Below are 21,006 nucleotides of genomic sequence, written 5' to 3'. Positions count from 1 at the left end.
TCAGACCACACAATCACAATGGTCCTTTTGGACTTGTAATCAATAAATTTGGCTTTACTGTCCTAAATGTGCCAGTATAGACACACCTTAAAATATATGTCATCATGCCACCTAAGCCAGTGATTGAATAGGAGACCTCCAAAGAAAGTGGCACGAGCAATTCAGCAGCTAAGAAGATTCCCCAGGAGGGTTAAAAAGCACGTGCAAGGAGAGAGGCTCTATTTCAGACCTAATATAGAAAAGTTATTGTTTGTTATAAAAAGCTTTCATAGCCCTCTTTGCAAGAGCAAAGGTGTTCACAATGCTGTTTCGGCCAAATCCCAATTTGGTTATTATATTAGTTTACAACAATTAGCTTCAGTCTGAAAATTTATTCTTCACTTTGCCTCCTAGACTGCTGCATGGTGTTGCTGGTACCAAATGAGGTATGTTCCAATCCATGGGCAGCTAAATATTTCACTTGTGGAGAAATGATTTCTTAATGGAGGCAAGTGTTGCCCAAACAGCTCAGTAAAATATATACTTTAATAGAGTATTTAACTTTTACCGTAATTTTTGCGCTCTCATTTTACTACCACCAATTCTATTACTTGTTTACATTAACATCATAGTATTCTAGCACTTTCCAAAGAGCTCTCAATTTAAAAGACAAAATCAAAGTAGAGACATGCAGCAAAACAACTTAAGTGATCAAGGAGGTATTAGGCTATATAGTAATCTAATTGGCTAGCACAACGCATTCCGTTTTGTGAGTATAGCTTAGCCAACTCCTTCAACATAAGAATCACCTCAATATTTAAGGGACTACAAAATGTAGATGAATGCAAGTTAGATTTATTCAAAATGTCCTCTAAAATATATTTATTTAAGCACATCCCCTTCAGCATTTGCCACGTTGTTGTAGCTGTGACAGTCCCAGGGTATGAGACACACAAAGTGGGTGTGGTAATATATTTTAATAGCCCTTCTGTTGGTGAGAGACAATGTTTCAAGCTTACACTGAAAAAGAGCTCTGAGTAAGCTTGAAAACTTGTCTCTGATCAACAGAAGTTGGTCCAATAAAAGATTATCTCACCCACCTTGTCTCTAAATACGGTCTGCAATTCTTAGAGCAGCAGCATCTAATAAAACCAGAAATTAAAACCAGGCTAGTCTCAATATCCAAAACATATGCATTACAAGTTAATATTGCTAGTTTTAGCAATCTAAGCAGTTCAAGAATGCCAAGCAGTTTTTACCATTACTGTTGCAGCAGGTCCTTGAAATGGCTCCTATTGAGCCAATTTACAGGTTTATCTTAAAAATTTTACTCGAGGGCATTCTGCGCAAAAAATTAAAAATTCTGCACACAATATTTTTAAAATATGCAAATTCTGCAAGTTTCATTTGTCAATAAATAAATGCACAGGCTCCAGCATGGCAGTGGGGAGCACAGGCCACTGGCTGCACGAAGGTAGGAGATCACCCTACAGTCCCCCTCAGCTCCCAGACATGGACACTGCAGTGAGGCTGCACCTGATCCTGACGCAGCACAAGGCTTGGGCTTGCCCCAGAAATACCCTGGGGCCCTGCCCCTCTGCACCAGGTGCGGGGCAGGCAAGCTCAACCATGCAGGATCCAAGTGTGGATGGTCTCAGCGTGGGGGGATCCAGGTGTGGGGTGAGAGAATTCTGTGTGGGACAATCTGGGTGCAGGCAGCTCAGTGGGGGAGTAGGGTGACCAGACTGCAAGTGTGAAAAATTGGGACGGGGTGGGGGGGTAATAGGAGCCTATATAAGAAAAATACCCAAAAATTGGGACCGCCCCTATAAAAATCGGGACATCGGGTCACCCTCGTGGGGGGGGGGGTGGAGAGATCTGGCTGCATAGAGGCTTGTTGGGAGGGTTGCAGGGGCAACTGGACTCCACAGGGGCTTCCAGGTGAAGGTGGTTGGGGCTCAGCGGAGGGTCTGGGAGTGGGGGTATCAGCAGGGATGGTTGTGGGAGTGGGGCTTGGTGGGGTGGAAGTCTGGGTGCAGCTAGTTGAGGGTCAGTGGCATGAGGATCTGGATGTGAGGGCTCAGGGTGGTACAGGGTGGGGCATCAGGGTTGGGGGTTTGATTGAAGGAAGCTCAGTGGGGGGTGGTCTGGGTGCAAGGGGGGGTTCTGGTATGGAGGGCTAAGGGGGGGGGTTCTGGATTACCAGGTGAGGCTTGGCAGAGGTGTCTGGGTATGGGAGGTCCGGATGCATGGGGGTTGGGTGGATGGGGGAGCAGTTCCCTGTACCGAGACCCCTCCTCCCACAGCTGAGGAGAGATGGGGGCAGGAAACAGGGGAGGATGCTGAGCTCTCTGCAGCTGGGGGAGGTTTCTGGGAGTAGGTCTGACATAGCCCCAGCAACTCCTCACAGGGGAAGAGGAAGTCCCATCCTCTCCTGCCTCCAGCCCAGCCGGGACTAGCAGCTGATGCTAGCTCAGGGTAGGAGCACCTGGCTGGGGTGTCTCCAGCCCCGTGGTGATTTACCTCTCCACTGGCCGCTCTGGGGGTCTGAAACAATGTGCCTGCGCTGCTAAGGAGTGGTGTGAGAGTGCTCTTGCATCTTCCCTTTGCTTCCCTGTCAGAAATTTTTTTTTCTGCGGGGGAAGCAAAAAAAATCTGCACGGGACATGAATTCTGCGCACATACATTGGTGCAGAATTCCCCCAGGAGTTTAAAAAGATTAGTCATGGCCAGAAGTTACATAGAAATACCATCTTATTACAAATTTACCATTTATTACTCAAATGACTGAATACATAAGTGCAAATTTTTATTATTTTAAAGTCACTTTTAGCCCAGCAGCACCTATACAGCAGTAATAGGTGATGTCTTGGCAAACACTGTCTTTGATCCAAGCTATCATCCATAGGGTTGTCAGGCGTAACTAAGGGCAGAATTTGGTCTACCGAAGTCTATTTTTAGTGGTAACAGAGAAAGCAGAGAAGGACCATTCTGCTTTTAAAAACCTACATTAAATTTGCAGGACTGGCAATTCAGACATACAATCTTTTAACTTGTAAACTGAATGAAACTGAAGTCAGAGAAACAGTCACCATGGAACCTAACTATGCCACAACTACACTATTTTCAGAGCTGAACTGCACTTTAAATATCTTTACAAAGAAAGCAAAATACTCAACAGAACACCAAATGGCTAAACCCGCAATGACTTAGTAACAAAACTCAACTACACACGGTTCATACTGAGGGCTATTTATTGCTTACCTCTGCCAAAAGCTGGGTACATCAGCTCCAGCAGTGGCTTTGATTACGTATATATGCTGTTGTTGCTTAAATTACAGCGCCATTTCAGCAAAAGCCAGAGCGAGACCAAATAGCGGCCCCTTCAGCCCCCGAGAATACTGGAGCCAGCTCAGCTCAGCTCTGCCTCCCGGGGAGGCGCCACCCTCAGAGGCCGAGTCCGCTTTCAGAGCGACCCCAAAGGAATGGAGCGAATAGGGAGTCCGGATGCTGCCGGCCCTTTGCTTCCCCTCAGTTCTCCCTGCCGGTGCCGGCCGAGCGGTCAGGCACAGTACTACCCGCGGCAGGCTCCGGGCAGCGACCGAACCGGCGGCTGCGCCGCGAGACCTGCTCCCGCTTTCCCCATCTCGCCAGCCGGGACCCGGGCAGGTCCGCGCGCAGCGGGGCGCTCGTGTCATGGCGCAACGTTGCCCCGGGGCGCGGCGGCGGCGAACCAAGCCCAGCGGGCCGAGAGGAACAGGCCGGGTAGGCGCCAGGGGGCCGGGCAGGTGTCGCTCCCAGTAGGGAGCCTCCCCCGGCAGCACAAAGGAGCCCGGCTGGCGGCACGGACCGGGGAGACCGGAGCACAGGGGTGGCGGAGGGGACCGGCGGCGCCCGAGCCCCCCACCTACCGCCGGCCGGGGTCACATCCGCCTCCTGCCGCCTCCTCGTTCCCGGGCCTGGCCAAGACGCACCCCGCGCCGCCGTTCCGGCCCAGGCGGGTTCCCCAGCTCCGACACCGGCAGCAGCGCGTTAAAAACTCCACCCACTTCCACCTTAACTGCTACCGCCACCACCCTCTTCTGTTAGGGGGGAAAATGCGCCACCAGGGCTTCACTGCGCAGGCGCTAGGCCCGCCCACTTGTTTTAATTAGCACTCGATTCGTCCCACCCCCTGGCGGCCCCTCATGCGCGATGCATCATGGGATATGTGGTTCGGGTGTGAAGCTCAGCTGCTTCATGGGCGTAGAAGAGCGGCGAGGGAAAGAACGGCGTTACCCATGAGCCTCTGCGGCGCCGAGTCTCTGTTTCCATAGAATTGGTGGAAAAATGACGTTAGTGTTTCCGATATGGGGGCCAATGGTGCAGGGAGACGGGTGGGCCTTACCGGTTCCGGACCAATAGAGAAAGTGCAGGGCGGGGAGGGGGCGGGTCTCTATCCGTCAGTCACTTTGTGAGGTGGGGGGAGGGGAGTGAGAGGCTCCGAACGGAGCAGCCACCGCCAGCGCCGGGTCCGGGCAGGGGGGATCGGCCCCATCATACGCAGCGCGGAGCTGCAGCCGTAGCCAGAGCCCTTGCTGGGGGATTGATCCGGGGCCAGCACCAACCCAACGGGTCGGGAGCCGGGAGGAGGCTTCGTCCACCATCTCCTCCCGGGTCAGGGAGAGCCGCGGGCGGGCGCCGCGGAACAAAGGTAACAGCGACAGCAGGAGAAAGAGCCGCCCCGGCCCCGCCGCCAGCGGGTGAGGGAGCGGGGCGGTCGCTGCTTGTGGCCGTTCCCAGGCGGGAGCGGGGTTGTTTTTGTCCTGGCGAGACTGCGGCGGGACTCGCTGATTTCCCCCCCCCCCCCCCCGCGCGTGAGGTGGGGGGTGGTGAGGGGCTGGAGTCGCTGCGGGGCGGCGAGGAGCCCGAGAGGGGCTGCCTCATTACTGCCTCTGCTGATCGGGTCCGGCCCGCTGCGCTGGGCAGTTGCGGCTGTTGCTGTTAAAACTCCTGTCGCGGAGTCAGCGCTTTCTTTTATGGGGGTGGGAGAAGCTGCCGCCTCTGTCGGGATCCACAGAGCCGCAGCCCCTCCAACGGGGAGAGCTGCCACCCAACCCCCTCCTCTTCCTCATACAATGGAGGAGCAGCGGCCCCTTCCCCCCCCCTCCGCCGCAGCAAAGTGGGGGGGTTTCCAGGGATCAGACATCGCCGCCCCCCTCTAGCCCGCAGGTCTCTGGGGAGAGGATTGAGAGCCCCGGCCCCTGTGAGCTGGGCGCGGAGCGGGGACTCTCCTGGAGCAGCCGGAGAGGCTGGGGGTGGGTTGTTGTTGTGGCAAGTTTCTCCTCCTCTGACAGAAATGGCGTCAATGGCAGCGAGTGAAGGGGAAGCCGAGCCGCGGTGTGTGGGGGCTGGAGGGAAAGCAGTGGCCGAGCAGGGGGAGGGGGGACTGAATGGGGAGATATCGCAAATGGGGGGTGGCGAGATCTGGGAGAAGGGGGGTTGACCAGGATCCCGGCGGCTCCCCCGCCTGTTCCCCCCGCGCTCCGGTGCAAACGGCTGGTGCGGTGGCTCAGTGCTTTGTTTTAATTCCAGGTCCAGCCTCGGCCGCTCAGCCCCGATCGGGGGCTTTTTTCCGCAGCCTGAGCTCATCATGAAGGTAAAACCCTCGTCTCTCTGTCTGGGAAGGGATGGGGAGAGGGTTGCTTGAGGGAATGGTGCCCGATTTGTCCCGGCCCCGCTCCCCGGTGCGAGGCTCGGCGCTGGTGCGGATCTAGGCTGCTTCGCCCCACTGCCGTGGTGGTGCCTTAGATGCCTTTGGTGTTTGCTGTGCAGGTTTGGCTCCGCCAGGTTTTGCTGAGGGACTGTGTAAGTTCACTGCGAGCAGGTCGTTCCCTTTCCGAAACCACCGTTCGTAGGGGAATAAGGACATGGCTGCCGGGCCAAGCTTGACGAAGGAATAGGGGACAATCACTCCGCTTCGGAAAGTAACATTGCAGAGGAAATATCGGCATTAATTGAGGTTGAATGATGGATTTACTTTCTGTGCCTTAACGGGAGTTCTGTAGAATTAATAATCGTGAGCTGAGGAGGTGGTGTCTGTATAGAGGATGCTCTGCAGTGAAGGTAGTGCTGTAGGATGCAGAATGATTTTCAAACAGCTTTTTAGTTTCCTTTTTAGTGCTGTGTGCAGTATCCACATACACCATTGTCAGTCAGAGGCATTTGTAGACCATTGATACTTGGTATATTAGGCAAGCCTGATTGAAGTCATTGTTCCACTCGATATAGATGTTTTTGTGAAGAATCTTGCATTTCATTAGTAGATTTATCAAGTGTGATTTTCAGTCTTTTCCCTGATTTACTCTTGGTGAATACAGTGTCTTGTTTTAAATACTGTTATTTGTATTACACTAGCACCCAGAGTTCTTAATCAGGATCATGCCCCCATTGTACTGCATTAAATCTGGCTTCTAAGTTTTATAAAACTTATCAACTACATTTGTTGTATAACTGCAGAAAAAAAATTGGAATATATGTACAGCCTGTCAGCTTTATTATTCGTTGCTAAATACAGTAATCTCCCGCTAGAGTCAAACTTCTTTGGGGTTCTGTACATGTGTGCCCATGTGTATATTATATCAAATGTATATACAACATTGTATTTAGGAAACACTAGAAATAGTAGAGGATACAAACAGTTCTATTTAACTGGATTCAGTAGGGGATACTAAGCACAGTAAAGTACCTAAGGTTCAGTACATTCCCTTTTGATTACCAATGAAAGAGCCATAAAATGTACAGTTTTAACTATTATTCCCTATGTCTTTTCTTTAATGGGGGAATAACTTAGTGAGGTCTGAAGTAGTGCGCCAATATTTGTATTTCATTAATAGGTTGCATCTAGTAAGAAATAAAAACTATGGTTAAACGTTTACAGCAGTGTTATATGGAAGTTCCCAAATTGTGGTCCATGGCTTGCTGGTCTGTGGAGTGCTGGCTAAATACATGGTCCTCTTTCTACTCGTGTCCATGTGGGGGGATGGAACAGATAGGAGCAGGAGATGAAATCTAGAGCAGGGGTTCTCAACCATTTTCTTTCTGAGGCCCCCACAACATGTTATTAAAAACCCCATAGCCCACCTATACCATAACAACTATTTCTCTGCATATCCTGTAAAAGCCAGGGCCGGCATTAGGGAGTAGCAAGCAGGGCCACTGCCCGGGGCCCCACACCACAGGTGACCCCACAAAGCAAAGTTGCTCAGGCTTCGGCTTCACCCCAGCTGACCGGTCTTGGGCCTCGAGCTTCAGCCCTGCATGACGGGGCTTCAGCTTTCTGCCCTGGGCCCCACCAAGTCTAACACTGGCCCTGCTTGGCAGACTCCCTGAAACCTGCGTGCGGACCTCCAGGGGGCCCCGGACCCCTGGTTGAGAATAGCTTATCTAGAGTAAAAGGAGACAGAGTGGTGAACTTTTTTTTCCAAAAGGATCTAAAGGCAGCTAAATATATAGAAGTACTTTTCTAATACTACTTTTCCGTGTAAACAAATGCGTAATTACCATGGAGATACTGTTGTTCAGATACTGTGGTTAAAGGATACATATAAGTGCCTACATATACAACTGTGGAGGTGAGGACCACAAATGGGAGGGGAAAGTGTGCTATAGCACAGCATGAAAACCCCTCTTTTAGCTCAATTGAATAAGTAGCGAAAGGCTTAAATCTTAAATATCAGACACAAAAGCCTGTTATAGATCCATATTTTAGACAGTATTTTAACAAAAGCTAGAAGTTTCTTTAGTTATACATAAGATTCAGACTGCCATTGACACAAGAAGTTTGATTTTTTAGCAGGATTTTAAAACTTGTTTTGTGATTTGTTCATGATGAGATCTGAACTTCTGTGTGGTCAAGATGAGCAAACCGACTGTCTGGAATTTCCCTTTAAAATTTATTTGGGATTTAAATTGGAAGATGTAACTCTAAAAAGGAGCTTCACTGTAACTAACAGCACAAAAATAAAATAAAATTTTAGCGGGTTTTAAGCTTCCAGAGAGTAATACAGCATGTCTCATGCTAAATAAATGTATATCAGTTTACAATTTTGTGAGTTAGTTTGCATATCCATAAGGATATTGCGAGGATACAAGTTTGTCTAATCAGAAGTAATAGAAGAGAGTGAACAGGGAATTCTTTTTTTCTATTCACCTACATCACAGAGTAACTGAATGACTGATAAAACAGAGTGGGATGGTGCTTAAAAAACATGACTGATTTTGTTTATAAACTACTGGAAGAGTGTAATGATGGACATTTTTGCATTTAGAGGATTGAACTCTAAAGACCCAGTTTTACAATGAGCCTGCCCATATTGTGCCTATTGCAGGATTGGGGCCTAAGCCTTGATTATTGATTTAGTGATCCTTCCTTCAGATGAAGGATTCATAGATTCTAGGACTGGAAGGGACCTCTAGAGGTCATCGAGTCCAGTCCCCTGCCCACGTGGCAGGACCAAATACTGCCCGCATGGCAGGACCAAATACTGTCTAGACCATCCCTGATAGACATTTATCTAACCTACTCTTAAATATCTCCAGAGATGGAGATTCCACAACCTCCCTAGGCAATTTATTCCAGTGTTTAACCACCCTGACAGTTAGGAACTTTTTCCTAATGTCCAACCTAGACCTCCCTTGCTGCAGTTTAAGCCCATTGCTTCTTGTTCTATCCTTAGAGGCTAAGGTGAACAAGTTTTCTCCCTCCTCCTTATGACACCCTTTTAGATACCTGAAAACTGCTATCATGTCCCCTCTCAGTCTTCTCTTTTCCAAACTAAACAAACCCAGTTCTTTCAGCCTTCCTTCATAGGTCATGTTCTCAAGACCTTTAATCATTCTTGTTGCTCTTCTCTGGACCCTTTCCAATTTCTCCACATCTTTCTTGAAATGCGGTGCCCAAAACTGGACACAGTACTCCAGCTGAGGCCTGAGTAGAGCGGAAGAATGACTTCTCGTGTCTTGCTCACAACACACCTGTTAATACATCCCAGAATCATGTTTGCTTTTTTTGCAACAGCATCACACTGTTGACTCATATTTAGCTTGTGGTCCACTATAACCCCTAGATCCCTTTCTGCTGTACTCCTTCCTAGACAGTCTCTTCCCATTCTGTATGTGTGAAACTGATTTTTTCTTCCTAAGTGGAGCACTTTGCATTTGTCTTTGTTAAACTTCATCCTGTTTATCTCAGACCATTTCTCCAATTTGTCCAGATCATTTTGAATTATGACCCTGTCCTCCAAAGCAGTTGCAATCCCTCCCAGTTTGGTATCATCCGCAAACTTAATAAGCGTACTTTCTATGCCAATATCTAAGTCGTTAATGAAGATATTGAACAGAGCCGGTCCCAAAACAGACCCCTGCGGAACCCCACTCGTTATGCCTTTCCAGCAGGATTGGGAACCATTAATAACAACTCTCTGAGTACGGTTATCCAGCCAGTTATGCACCCACCTTATAGTAGCCCCATCTAAATTGTATTTGCCTAGTTTATCGATAAGAATATCATGCGAGACCGTATCAAATGCCTTACTAAAGTCTAGGTATACCACATCCACAGCTTCTCCCTTATCCACAAGACTCGTATCCTATCAAAGAAAGCTATCAGATTGGTTTGACATGATTTGTTCTTTACAAATCCATGCTGGCTGTTCCCTATCACCTTACCACCTTCCAAGTGTGGAGTCCGTGTATTTTGTGGATAGGGCATTAATTTGGGAGTCTGGAGATCTGTTCTATTCCCATCTCTGCCACTGGCTCTTTTTGTGTGAACAGTTCATCTTTACTATGCCATATTCTTCCCATCTGTGTAAAGAAAATAGGATATTTACTCTTCTTTGTAAAACTCCATGGAGGAAGAATGCCATATAAGAACTAAGTAGTAGTATTAAAGTAGTATTAAGTTCACTTAACATGCTTAGTTATGGCTTAGAACTGTGAGGGGAACAATGGTGATATTAAGTATCAGAGGGGTAGCCGTGTTAGTCTGAATCTGTAAAAAGCAACAGAGGGTCCTGTGGCACCTTTAAGACTAACAGAAGTATAATGGTGATATTGTCTCCCAACACAAGGTTTCTCATCCTTTTTTGAATCACTCCCCACCTTAGCATTTTTTTAACATGGACCTGTCCCCACATCCACGAGGGTACAGGCACCATTTCAGATTTCAATAGGAGGGACAACTTTCAGCTGGGGTCCAGGGGCCACTTAAGCCCTGGATGCTCTTGGATATTTTTTTAAGATAAATATGTAAAGATCAGTCTATTTCAGAAGCATTGTTGTGATTATTTCCTATACCACCCAGCAGTGCCCCCCAAATTCATTCCCCCAAATCACCTGACAGGGCCCTCCCACCCCATGCTCCTCCCAGATTACCTAGCAGCGCTCACCCCCCTACTCCTTGTAACCCCACCTGGCAGTGCCCCCACCCACTGTATTGCCCCAGCTTTAAATGACCTGGCAGCGCCCTCACTTGGTATCTTCCCCTTCCCTCAATCACAAATCCATGGCTTCTTCCTACAGTGAGAGTGGAGGGCGGGGGTACGTGGAGAGGATTCTGCTGGAGGGAGGAGTTCCCACTCCACATACTGCTCCTCTAGGTGTTCCTGCTCCCCAGGGTCAGTACTCTCTACCACAGGTTGGAGTTCAGCAGGTGGAGTCCCCTCCCATCTAGAGCTGCAGTGACTGATAGCACCACAGGCCAGTCATGGCTCTCCTGTGAAAGTTGGGTTCTGTGAAGCAATCCTAGGGTCCACTCAAAGCACCAACTGCAGCCCATCCTCCATGCTCAAATCAGCTGGCCATTTGGCCCACCTGTGGGCCCCTCCCTCCCTCCCCCCCAGCCTCCTTGCCTTCTCCTAATTTGTGTACCACCCCTTATAGTCAGTGATAGCAATGTATTCCCCACAACAGCACATCTAGATCCAAAGAAATTAATCCCTTTGTATACTAATATGTAACACCTCAGCCTACCAAGAGTGCTATGTACATAAGCTGCAAAGATGAAAAAACATTACAGTTTTGTTTATATAAATGTTGGAATAAAACCAAACTGGATGTTCTACTAGAGGTAAACAAAGCTTTTCTCTCTTGTAATCACATACTGGCCTAAACTAGAGAAAGGCTAGAGTAGTGTGTGAATTGCTATAGCAATTTCTGAGTTCTAATTGGGATTTTCTTAATCACATTGCGTGCCTTGCACATGACTCTTAGCAAAATAAGAGTGTTTCAGATGGTTAAAGAATCTTGGATTGCCAGCAGGTACCTATTTACGAAGTAATTATGTTCCAACAACTAGTTTTATATAACACAATTGTTGAAAAGAAGTCTATAAGCTTTCTATCTTAAATTTTTTTAAAGTCGGGATTAACTCTACAAAAAAGACGTACAACATGAGGTGTACTTTTTTTTGTTTTTTTAATCTAAAGTTAGGGCTGCAGATATTTAATTGGAACTTAAGCACTATAGTTAGATATTTAAAAAGTGTTTCTGAAAGTATTTTCCTTTACCTTTTGTTAGTGAGAGCACTTAATATAAAATTTCTCACTGTGGCTTGGAAATGTACTTGATGCAGACTAGCTATATGATAACAGAAGTAGTCAATATTGTAGAAACTTAGAGTTGCACTGTGAACCAAGTACAGTAGAACCCCATTTATCTGACCCTCCTTTATCCAACTCTCCGTATTAACGAAACAACCAGCAACACAGGTCCAGAAGCAGATGATCTCTCCTATGGCCACTAGACGGTGCTGCAGCCTTGCGTTGTCCCATTCTCCGGATTATCCGAATTTTTGATTATCCGATCTGGTCCTGGTCCCAGTTAGATTGGATAAACGGGGTTTTGCTGTGTGTGTCTGGTTAGATCTAATGTGGTTGTAACAAAAGAAAATGTTGAAAAATACCTATTTAAATGTTAGTATATCCTTGACCTTTAAAATTGGAGCTTTAATATGCCAAGCCTAAATTACAGTTTTACATAGTTGTAGATATATTTGTATTCCATAGCCTCAGGTGTGGGGTGCTCATTCAAAACTGACAAAGCTGTGCGACAGGAAGAATGTGTTTTTTAAACATCTTCATTTTAAATTTACATATTGGTTTCAACAACAGTCATTTCACAGTGACCTATCTAGCTCTCCTACAGAGGTCACTGGTGCAGGCTTACGCTACGACTATGCTGCCAAAAGCCAGTCTGCTACTCCAGTCCATTGTGTTATGTCCATATTTCCAAAGTGAAATATGTCTTCTAAACTTTTAGTAACTAATTTCCATCCTGCAGCACAGGTCAGCTGAAAGTCAACTGCTCTCATGCTCATGCTACAGTCTAGAAACTAGTTAAGGAATTTAGTGACCTTTCATTTTCTAGTCAGCTGTGTGGGCGGCAGCAGAAGTGCTGGGGTGGCACAGGAACACTACTAGTTGGGGACTGCTCGCGTGAAGAAGTAGGAGAACAGGTAAGACTTGTGGTGTATTTTTCTCCAGAATTGGTTTTTGGTTTGCAAGAAACCACTCCTTTTAGAAGAAATGCTCCCCTTATGCCCCTTACTAACCAACTTCTGGTCACTTTTCAATTTCCTCATGCTTACATAATTACGCAGAAAGAAAAGCAAACACTGCTTTACAGAACATGTCTGAATATCTTAGACTGGATAGAATTTGACTTCTTTCATAGCTGAAATGTCAGCCACCTTATATCATACAAGAAGTGTATAATTTGAAAATCCATGTCTTTAATATTTAATCATTTAGTAGAAACTGAGATACAGGAGCTCCAAGGTAACCTAGGCTAGCTTGGGCGGTGGCGGGTGGAGAGGTCTGCTTTAACTGAGGAAAGTTTGTTACTATCACAGTTCAGGGCAAATGCTTCTGTATTTTCCCTCAGTGGTCCAGCAAGGGCACCCATTCTCAGACTTCAGCTCCCCAGCAGTTGCCTTCCTTGGGCAGAGACTGGCATCTTTTTCCTTTCTGACTGGGGAATTTCCAGGCTGCACAAATCCCTGCCTTCACTGTGTTATTCCCAGCCGAGACAGGCTGTCCACGCACGCCTGCTTGCTTTAGAGAGGTTTACAGGTGTAATTGCTGCAGTTGTAACTACCACACACTTCTTCTTATGCAAACCTATTTTATTCTGAAGATAAAAAAGCACTACAAAGAAAACATATTACAGCCAATAAAAGAACCTACACGTGCTAATAAGCTTACTTTTATCCTAACATGGATTCTGGCAGGAGCAGTCCTTCAACCCCCCCACCCTTGTGGTTACCAATTTGTGACAGCGTCAGCTGAGAACAAGCCCCCAGTCTTACAAAATCTCAGTAGGCCCAGTCCCTCCAACCCTACTCTAAGGATTGGGGCGCTCCGTGGACCAGGGTTCTGTCCATTTACTGGATCAGGAAGAAGGCCCTGAGTCAGTTTAAAACCAGGGTATTCACCCAAAAACCCTATCTTTGTTTGTTGGTCCCTGGAGAATCTAGTTTGAATTAGTATTTATGTAGCTTTTCCAAGGCGTGGCTTCAAAGGGCTGATAAGGGAGGAAGTACATTAGCATCCCCTCCCTACTAGAGAAGGTGCATACAATACTATAATAACATGTACACAGTTGCATTTTTAATACAATGTACCCCAAATTTATTAACCCCAATTCAGTAAGGTTCAATTTAATTCAGTAAACATTATCTTAAGTCCTCAACGTTTGTTCTGGATATTATAGGATATTGTCAATCTGTCGCAATTAGCAGTATATGAGTCTAGGAAGAAAGTAGATTAGTTTTCGTTTGTTCTCAATCTTGGTATCAGATATATTTGGATCAGTATTTTCACGTGCAGGGTAACTAGTGTACAGAAGATACTACCTAATGTAATAATAGAAGCTGCAACACTAAATATATGATGCTTATGCTCAGTAAAACATTTTTAACTGGACAATCAGTAGCTTTTATAATCTGAGAATATGATTGCTGTATATATTGCTGTATTTGTGTGTGGTGTAGGACTGTGCAAAATGTGTGCTACATTTGTACATTTTTAAAAGATATGATTTTTTTTGCACTATATTTTAAAGCCATAGAGAAGAAAATGTGAATTCTTACGCAATGTGCTGATAGCACCACAGAATACATATAGCTAATGTTTTACAGTTAAACGAGACAACCTTTACAAGGTTCAGACTTCAAAAAGCTGTGTGGCCTTTTTGTGGGAAGATGGGGGGGCAAGTCTATTGGTCTTCCCACAAATTGCTTATTAAGAGTCTTTACTGAAAACTTAGGCATTTTCTACACTACACAGTTTGGTCGGCAAAAGGCAACTTTGCCGACCAAATAGTGGAGGTGCACACACTAAAAAGCTACTTGTGATGGCAAAACAAAACCACCTCAACAAGAGGCATAAAGCTTTTGTGGCAAAGTTAAAGCGACAAAGTGTCCGTGTAGATGCTGCTGTTTGTTATGTCGCCATAACTGCCTCCCCCAGTATCCCAAAATGCTGTTCACTGCTCTGCTCACTGTTTTGAACTTGGCTGCCCTGCCTCTCCCCTTTCAAACTCCTGGAAGCTTTGACATTCCTCAGCCTGGAGAGCTCACAGAGCTGCTGGGGAAGCTGCTCCCAGCAGCTGAGAAGGCGGTGGGAGGAAATCACAGAACCATAGGTAGGCAGACATAGCGGGCTGCTGCTATGGGGGCGGGGAGAGACTGTTGTCCTATACAAAGCTGGGGACTGATGTGGAGGGGGGGGATAAATACCCACAGTGCACTGCTCTCTGTGTCAGTGCAAGAGCTGCTAGCATGGATGCGCTCTGCCAACACAAGGAGCATAGTGTGGATGTGCAACAGCGGTTTAATTAAAGTAGCATAACTTTTGTCGACAAAACTTGATAGTTTAGACAAGGCCTTACTATCGTGCACGTTTTCCACATATACCTGAGTTTTCTTATTCAACTGCAGCTTGAAAGTACACAGCATTTTGGACTCTTCTTATACAGTTGACTGAATAAGTATTTTAATGCCATGCATGTGAGAGACAAGTATTTTAATAATGAAAATTTAGAATTTAAACTTGTGTGGAGCCTTTCAGCCTCTACAGTCCCCAGTTCTGTACTGACCAAAAGTTTGTGGAAATATGATGGTGGTTCCTCTTAAGTTTCATCCATCATAATTGGCAATCTAGCAATTTTTAGAGGAAAGCAAAAGTCAGAATATGCATATACTTTGAACTTACTCATCTCCAGGGCAGTGGTGAAGAATATAGACAAGTTACAGTTCATGAGCTTGCACTTCTGCTGCTCTTGTTGCCTGTGTATCTGAGTAAAACGTGCTTCTCTTGTGCTTTTCCATTTAGCCCTTTGAATGCTAGGCAGCTATTTCTGTGGGTACACTTGCAGTTGTGCTGTCCTCTGGGTACCTCTTTCTCAGTGCCTAGTACAACTCAGAAACAATGGCTTCTGAGAGATTTCCGAAGGCCTCGGGGGAGCCAAGGGAAATTGTTTAGTACCATCCTAATAAGAAATCTTACTTAGTGCACTGTAACTGATCTAAAGTATTTAGAAACATGACTAAACTGGCCTTCCCATATTGCTAAACGTGGAGGATTGGGAGGTAGCTAGATGGGATGATGACTGCAGGGCTTCCAGTACAAAAAAGGTTGAGAACCACTGTACTACCCTAACTTGCACAGAGAGTAGCATTTCTTGATAAGAGGTTTTCCCCCCCACCAGACTGAACTCCTGTGTGCTCTTGTCCTTCACGCTGGCCTCCATTCTGAGTAAATGTTCAGCAGTCACTCCCTGCTCAGCAAGAAGTGTTTTGCTGGAGCTTTGGAAAAGTAGCTATGAGGTAGTCACAGTGAGGTGTAGTGGAGTGTTTCTGCAGAAAGCTAGAGATAGTGGCAGACCAATTCATAGTTCACAATGCAACTGCTGGGCACCAGCCACTGCCCAAGTGAATGCACGTGGACTGTACTTGCAGATGGAATACTATCTTTGAGTTCCAACCACATTTTATCAATTTCTGCTTACTTTGCCTTTTAAGCAGGAGCTGAACTGTGCATTCATGGGTTCAAATATTTTAGCCTGTGCAAAAATCTCAGACTTTTTATCAAGAGATTTAAATATTGATTTCATAGAGTAGATATTTATGCATACATTTACTGATTTCATGTAAGCCAATTATTTATAGCAGGCAAGTACACTACAAATGCACTTTTACAGTGAGTTAGATCCTCTTTTGACTACAATATAAATTGCTGTCAGTGCTGGTGAAGCAAATATGGGGTCCTTAAGAATATAACCCTAAATAGCACAGAATTATTTTATAATTGTGCTCTACACTAGTGGCATCTGTGTAATTATTTAACCAATAAGGCTTATGGGATTAAGACTGCTTGTAATTGAGGAAGTAATTTATTTATTTTTAACATATTTTATATATCCATGATTTCAGTTTAGTGAAACTACATAAGATTTATTTTTTAAAATCACCTTGTTTTAAAATGAACTAATGAGTAAACCCCTCCCCCCAGTAGAACTTGTTGCCCCACAATACATAAGATTACTCAATGTCAAATATTCACTTGGCTGTTCTGAGTGTTCGTCTATCAAACATTGTTTCTATTTTCTAGTGTAAAAAACAATGATTGAGAAACTTAAACTGTCCCAGATTAGGTGTCAATGTCCAACCTCTGTTTATACATTTTATCTGTTCAGTCTGTATGCTAATAATAACAACAATAATTAAAAAACAAAAATAAAAATCTTAAGTAGTCTTTATAGAAATGTGGAGGAGTGGTGACAGAACTGAACTTCGTTATACCTAATTCATCACATGCCTAGGTTCTGCCCCATACAAGCAGATTTTTGGGGGGTTCCATGCCTTACTCTGTAGCTGGATACTTTTTTATGACTTCAGCACATTCTTTCCTTTGCAGTTTTAATTTGAAGGATATTGAATCCCATCTGCAAGTAGGATTGATCTCTGGAAACTTTACAAGGAAATGTTTCAGTACCAAAGGAATTACAGCCTGCATCCTCTTCTGCCTGCTAGTGTCTCTTTATTATAAAGTATGTGGGTACATATGAATTGCCCAGTAATGTCAGTGGTCCATCTAGTCTGGTATTCTGCTTCCTGGTAGTGACCAATACACGATGCTTTCAAGGACTGCAAAACCCCCTATCGTTTACTTAACTGACCAATCGTACAGTGCTCTAGCGTGGGTGAGAAGTTATGCTTTCAGGTGACTATTTTACATCCTAATTACCTTCTTAAAACTTGTAGTTGTGCAAGCCTATTGATCATAAAATTTAGTCTCTAAAATTCCACCACACTAATAATGACTTTCCTGTAGGATTGTAAGAAAGATAGGGTATAAAACAAACCTTAGTTAAACATACTGCTTAACTGATTACTTGTACTATCTTTCTTAGGGTTCTTTGAATTTTGATGCTTAACTAAACAAAAGGACTCTATAAAATTATATTAAAATTTCATTTTATTAACTACCCTTAACAACATCAACTACTAACATAAGGCATAAGAAGGCAAAAATAGTATTGGACTATGATTTTGCTAGCATAAACTAGAAAATTGATTCTGAAAACCTGGATGGTTATCGTATCAACCAAACAACACAACCACAATAGAAAATAACACTTTATAATCAACCGTTGTCCTGGGAAGGTGATTTTGTTCAGATATTAGACTGAGTCCCTCAGAATAGGGCCTCACTTGTGCCAGTTGGTTATTGACTCGGGTGTTCCTAACACAACGGAGGAAAAGCCAGCCATAGCTAAAACATAAGACAATTTGATCAATTACTTACATGCCAATTCACCAAGGTCTCCTTCCCAATTAATTTATAGTAGACAACCCTTTTAACTTACTTCCCAATGAATTATATTAGCTCTAGGATCTGATTAAACACTCCTAACTGTCCAACATAAGGACCTACATTTAAGACAAACTGTATAGACTGAGTGCAGTTCAAGAGACTTGCACACATGGTCTCATTTTATGCCTGTACACACCTAGAACTTGAAAGACAGCATGAAACCACAGTGTTTCACAGGCTTAGTTAACCTGTTACAAAAGAAGAATATACGCTTACTCTGTGGCAATCTTTAAAGCAGATACAGAAGCATGTATGCTTCCTTACTTATCAGATACCCAGTTTCAGGAAGTAGTCAAGTGATTGGTTTGGGACATGACACAAGAGAAAGTCTGTCTGTTACTTTTTGCCAGATTTTTGCTCAGCCATCAGCTTTCAACTGTTACTGGTCACAGCAGGAATTGAGACTACAAATGAAGGTGGAGCAAAGGATGGACACAATTACAGTCTTTTCCCAGTTTGCTAGCAGGCAACATAAATTCCTGTAAAATAGAAAGAGATAGTTAAAGGTGCCTATCTGAGAAGATACTCCATATCACCAGGAGGACGCCCAGGTGGCTGGCCCAGGACCTCCGTCTTCTCCTTTATAGGTGTCCTCAGTTTTCGGGAAGCAATGTGTTGAAGGAGGCAGGCCATTTTATTCCATTTCTTTTGGTGGTTCTTCTCAGAGATGCTGGTGTGGACAAATCAGAAGGTGTCCATACTTCTGCCAAAGATTCAAAATGAGAGGGGGAGGGATAGCTCAGTGGTATGAGCATTGGCCTGCTAAACCTAGGGTTGTGAGTTCAATCCTTGAGGGGGCCACTTAGGGATCTGGGGCAAAATCAGTACTTGGTCCTGCTAGTGAAGGCAGGGGGCTGGACTCGATGACCTTTCAGGGTCCCTTCCAGTTCTATGAGATAGGTATAACTCCATATATTATATTTTATTTATTTAGAGTTGTCCTCTCACCATTCATTTGGGGAACAAGGCATCATCTGTGAGTTCTTGCAACGGGGACTGGAGTTTTCCACTCTCTTGATGCAAAACATCTTGTCATACCAGCTTGCATAAGATAAATTAGGCTGTAGCTGATAGTACAGCCTATCTTGGGACGTACACCAAATACCAGCTGGTTTGATTCGGTCAGCAACTTACCTCTGCAAGTTGCTTTTCATGGGTCCTTTTGCGGTGCATCCCTTGGCCAACTTCGCAGGCTATGTTTGCACAAGTTGTAGTTTCTCCATCATCACTCTGCTAGTTGCTGAAATGTTCAGTTTAAAGGTCATAGTTTATACAAAGTCCCTCCACATTCTTTGATGCTTTTTAGACTTGTTTTACTATGTAAAGTAAATATGTAAAGTCTCTTCAAGAACGACTGTTTTCCAGCAGGCTGGAACAGATGTATAAATTTTCCATTTCAGTTCTCCTTATTTTAAGAACAACGATGGGACCTTTGTTTGTATGGCTGAGCTGTGTCTTATTGATCAAATAAACAATTACATGTTCTGATTATTATTCTGTGATCAAGTGTCTGTATAAACACTATTTGGTTACAGAGGAATTTATTTATTGCCTTTTCAGCACGGGTGTATTTCACTAATTTGATAGCATAAGCATGTTTGATTGCAAATAGCCTTATTTCTTCACTTTATTGCTAAACTAAAATCACTATGAATGCAACCCTTGTCTTTCTCTAACTGGATTGCCCATGAGGTAAACCCTGTTATTAAAGTTTATATTTTTCCCAAAGCTGTATCACTTATGGTCTACTTCTATTTTACACATGTAACATCATTTAATCACAATCATTGGTTCAGTTTGGTTCCTTAAATTTTCCAACTACTGTATCTGGCAACATAATATAGTATCTTAGTATTTGATATCTATATTTTAATTCATTCACAGATAAGGGCAAAAAAAGGAAGACTCATCAGCTAGACCAACAGTACACTCTTGTGAAAGGCTGCAGAAACTCTCCGTTTCCTCAGACTGGAGAGTTTGAAGAAACTGTCATTAGACTTTGAGGGTATTTTTCTCTCAGCCCTCTCTCTTTGCTTTTTTTAAAAGCCTTGATGCCTGCACAATTCTTAAATAGTAGTAATTCGTAATTTTGGGGCCTTAGTTATTACAATAGCAACGTCTATTGCTATTGCAATGAAGTTGCCTATATTGCTGTGATAAGGATGATTATTTTATTAACTCACCTATCGTGGGAATGTTGCATTTTTCTTGTGGCTAGCTGAGGTCTTCTAGAAATGACTCTTGTAGAACTTTTGATGACAAAACAGAATTTCAGCTATACAGGGGGAAACAGTGGAATTGACTATGTCAGTTGTGCCAAGTAAAACTAGAGAGACTCTTTGCTCTTTCAATTATTGTAAGCTTAGGTGTTGCTTGATTTCCCCTCCACACCTTTATTTTTTATGTTGACTGTATCCCTTAACTCTCTCTTCTCTTCCCATAAATGATTGCAACATTATACTACTTTAACCCTCCCTCAGAGCATGGAGTGATTTTATTATTAAGAAGGCAGATTATCTGATCATTGGAAGCTGGTATTTTTCCTTGCTGGAATCATTTAACCCTTTAGCCAAGAGTTAAAACAGTCTTTGGGCAGAGCTGCTCACTATAACGATTCTGGGATAATTCAAAGCCTGAGGAGTTGTAAGAAATAATTGAGTGTTGCAGAATAGCTTCAGCACTTCTGGAAGTGGTGATACGAAACTGGGGCCTTCTCAGTAAGTTAAAATGGTGTGTGTGTGTGTGTGTGTGCGCGCGCCAACCATCATAGCCACAAGGCATAGGCCCCAGCAGACAACCATTATGTGCACTGGTGCAGCAGTCAGAACCAAAGAAACTGAGGGATTCTGGGTGACTGAATTGTATAAAACATCTGAAACAAGTTGCTTTAGATGACTTCATTTGCTAGCTCCTGGGAGCCAGGATGGTCTGAATAGCTATACATGCAGAAGTTCCTATTTACTGTAGAATAAAAATCAGACCCCCATTTCCTCTGTAGTATGCATAGACTTAAATTATGTGGCCTGGCTTCTAGAATTATGAAGCTCTGTCCCCTGATTCCTCTCTTTTCACACCTACACTCAATCAGTGAGATATTTGGAATTTAAAT

General features: G+C 44.4%; 1 protein-coding gene across 1 annotated transcript in view; it reads left to right on the top strand.

Moving 5' to 3' along the window:
* The first annotated feature begins 3,675 nt into the window (after positions 1–3,675).
* ARID4B (AT-rich interaction domain 4B) overlaps positions 3,676–21,006 on the top strand; it is a 160,029-nt gene continuing 142,698 nt past the window's right edge. Inside the window, 3 exon segments of the mRNA XM_065401912.1 lie at positions 3,676–3,692; positions 3,694–3,744; positions 5,554–5,617. Of these exon segments, the coding sequence (XP_065257984.1) occupies positions 3,676–3,692; positions 3,694–3,744; positions 5,554–5,617 (132 nt within the window).

This window comes from Emys orbicularis, chromosome 3 (genome assembly GCF_028017835.1).
Source record: "Emys orbicularis isolate rEmyOrb1 chromosome 3, rEmyOrb1.hap1, whole genome shotgun sequence".
Classification (NCBI taxonomy): Eukaryota; Metazoa; Chordata; order Testudines; family Emydidae; genus Emys; species Emys orbicularis.
The sequence above is the reverse complement of the archived record's forward strand: the minus strand, read 5'-3'. Positions and strand labels throughout refer to the sequence as shown.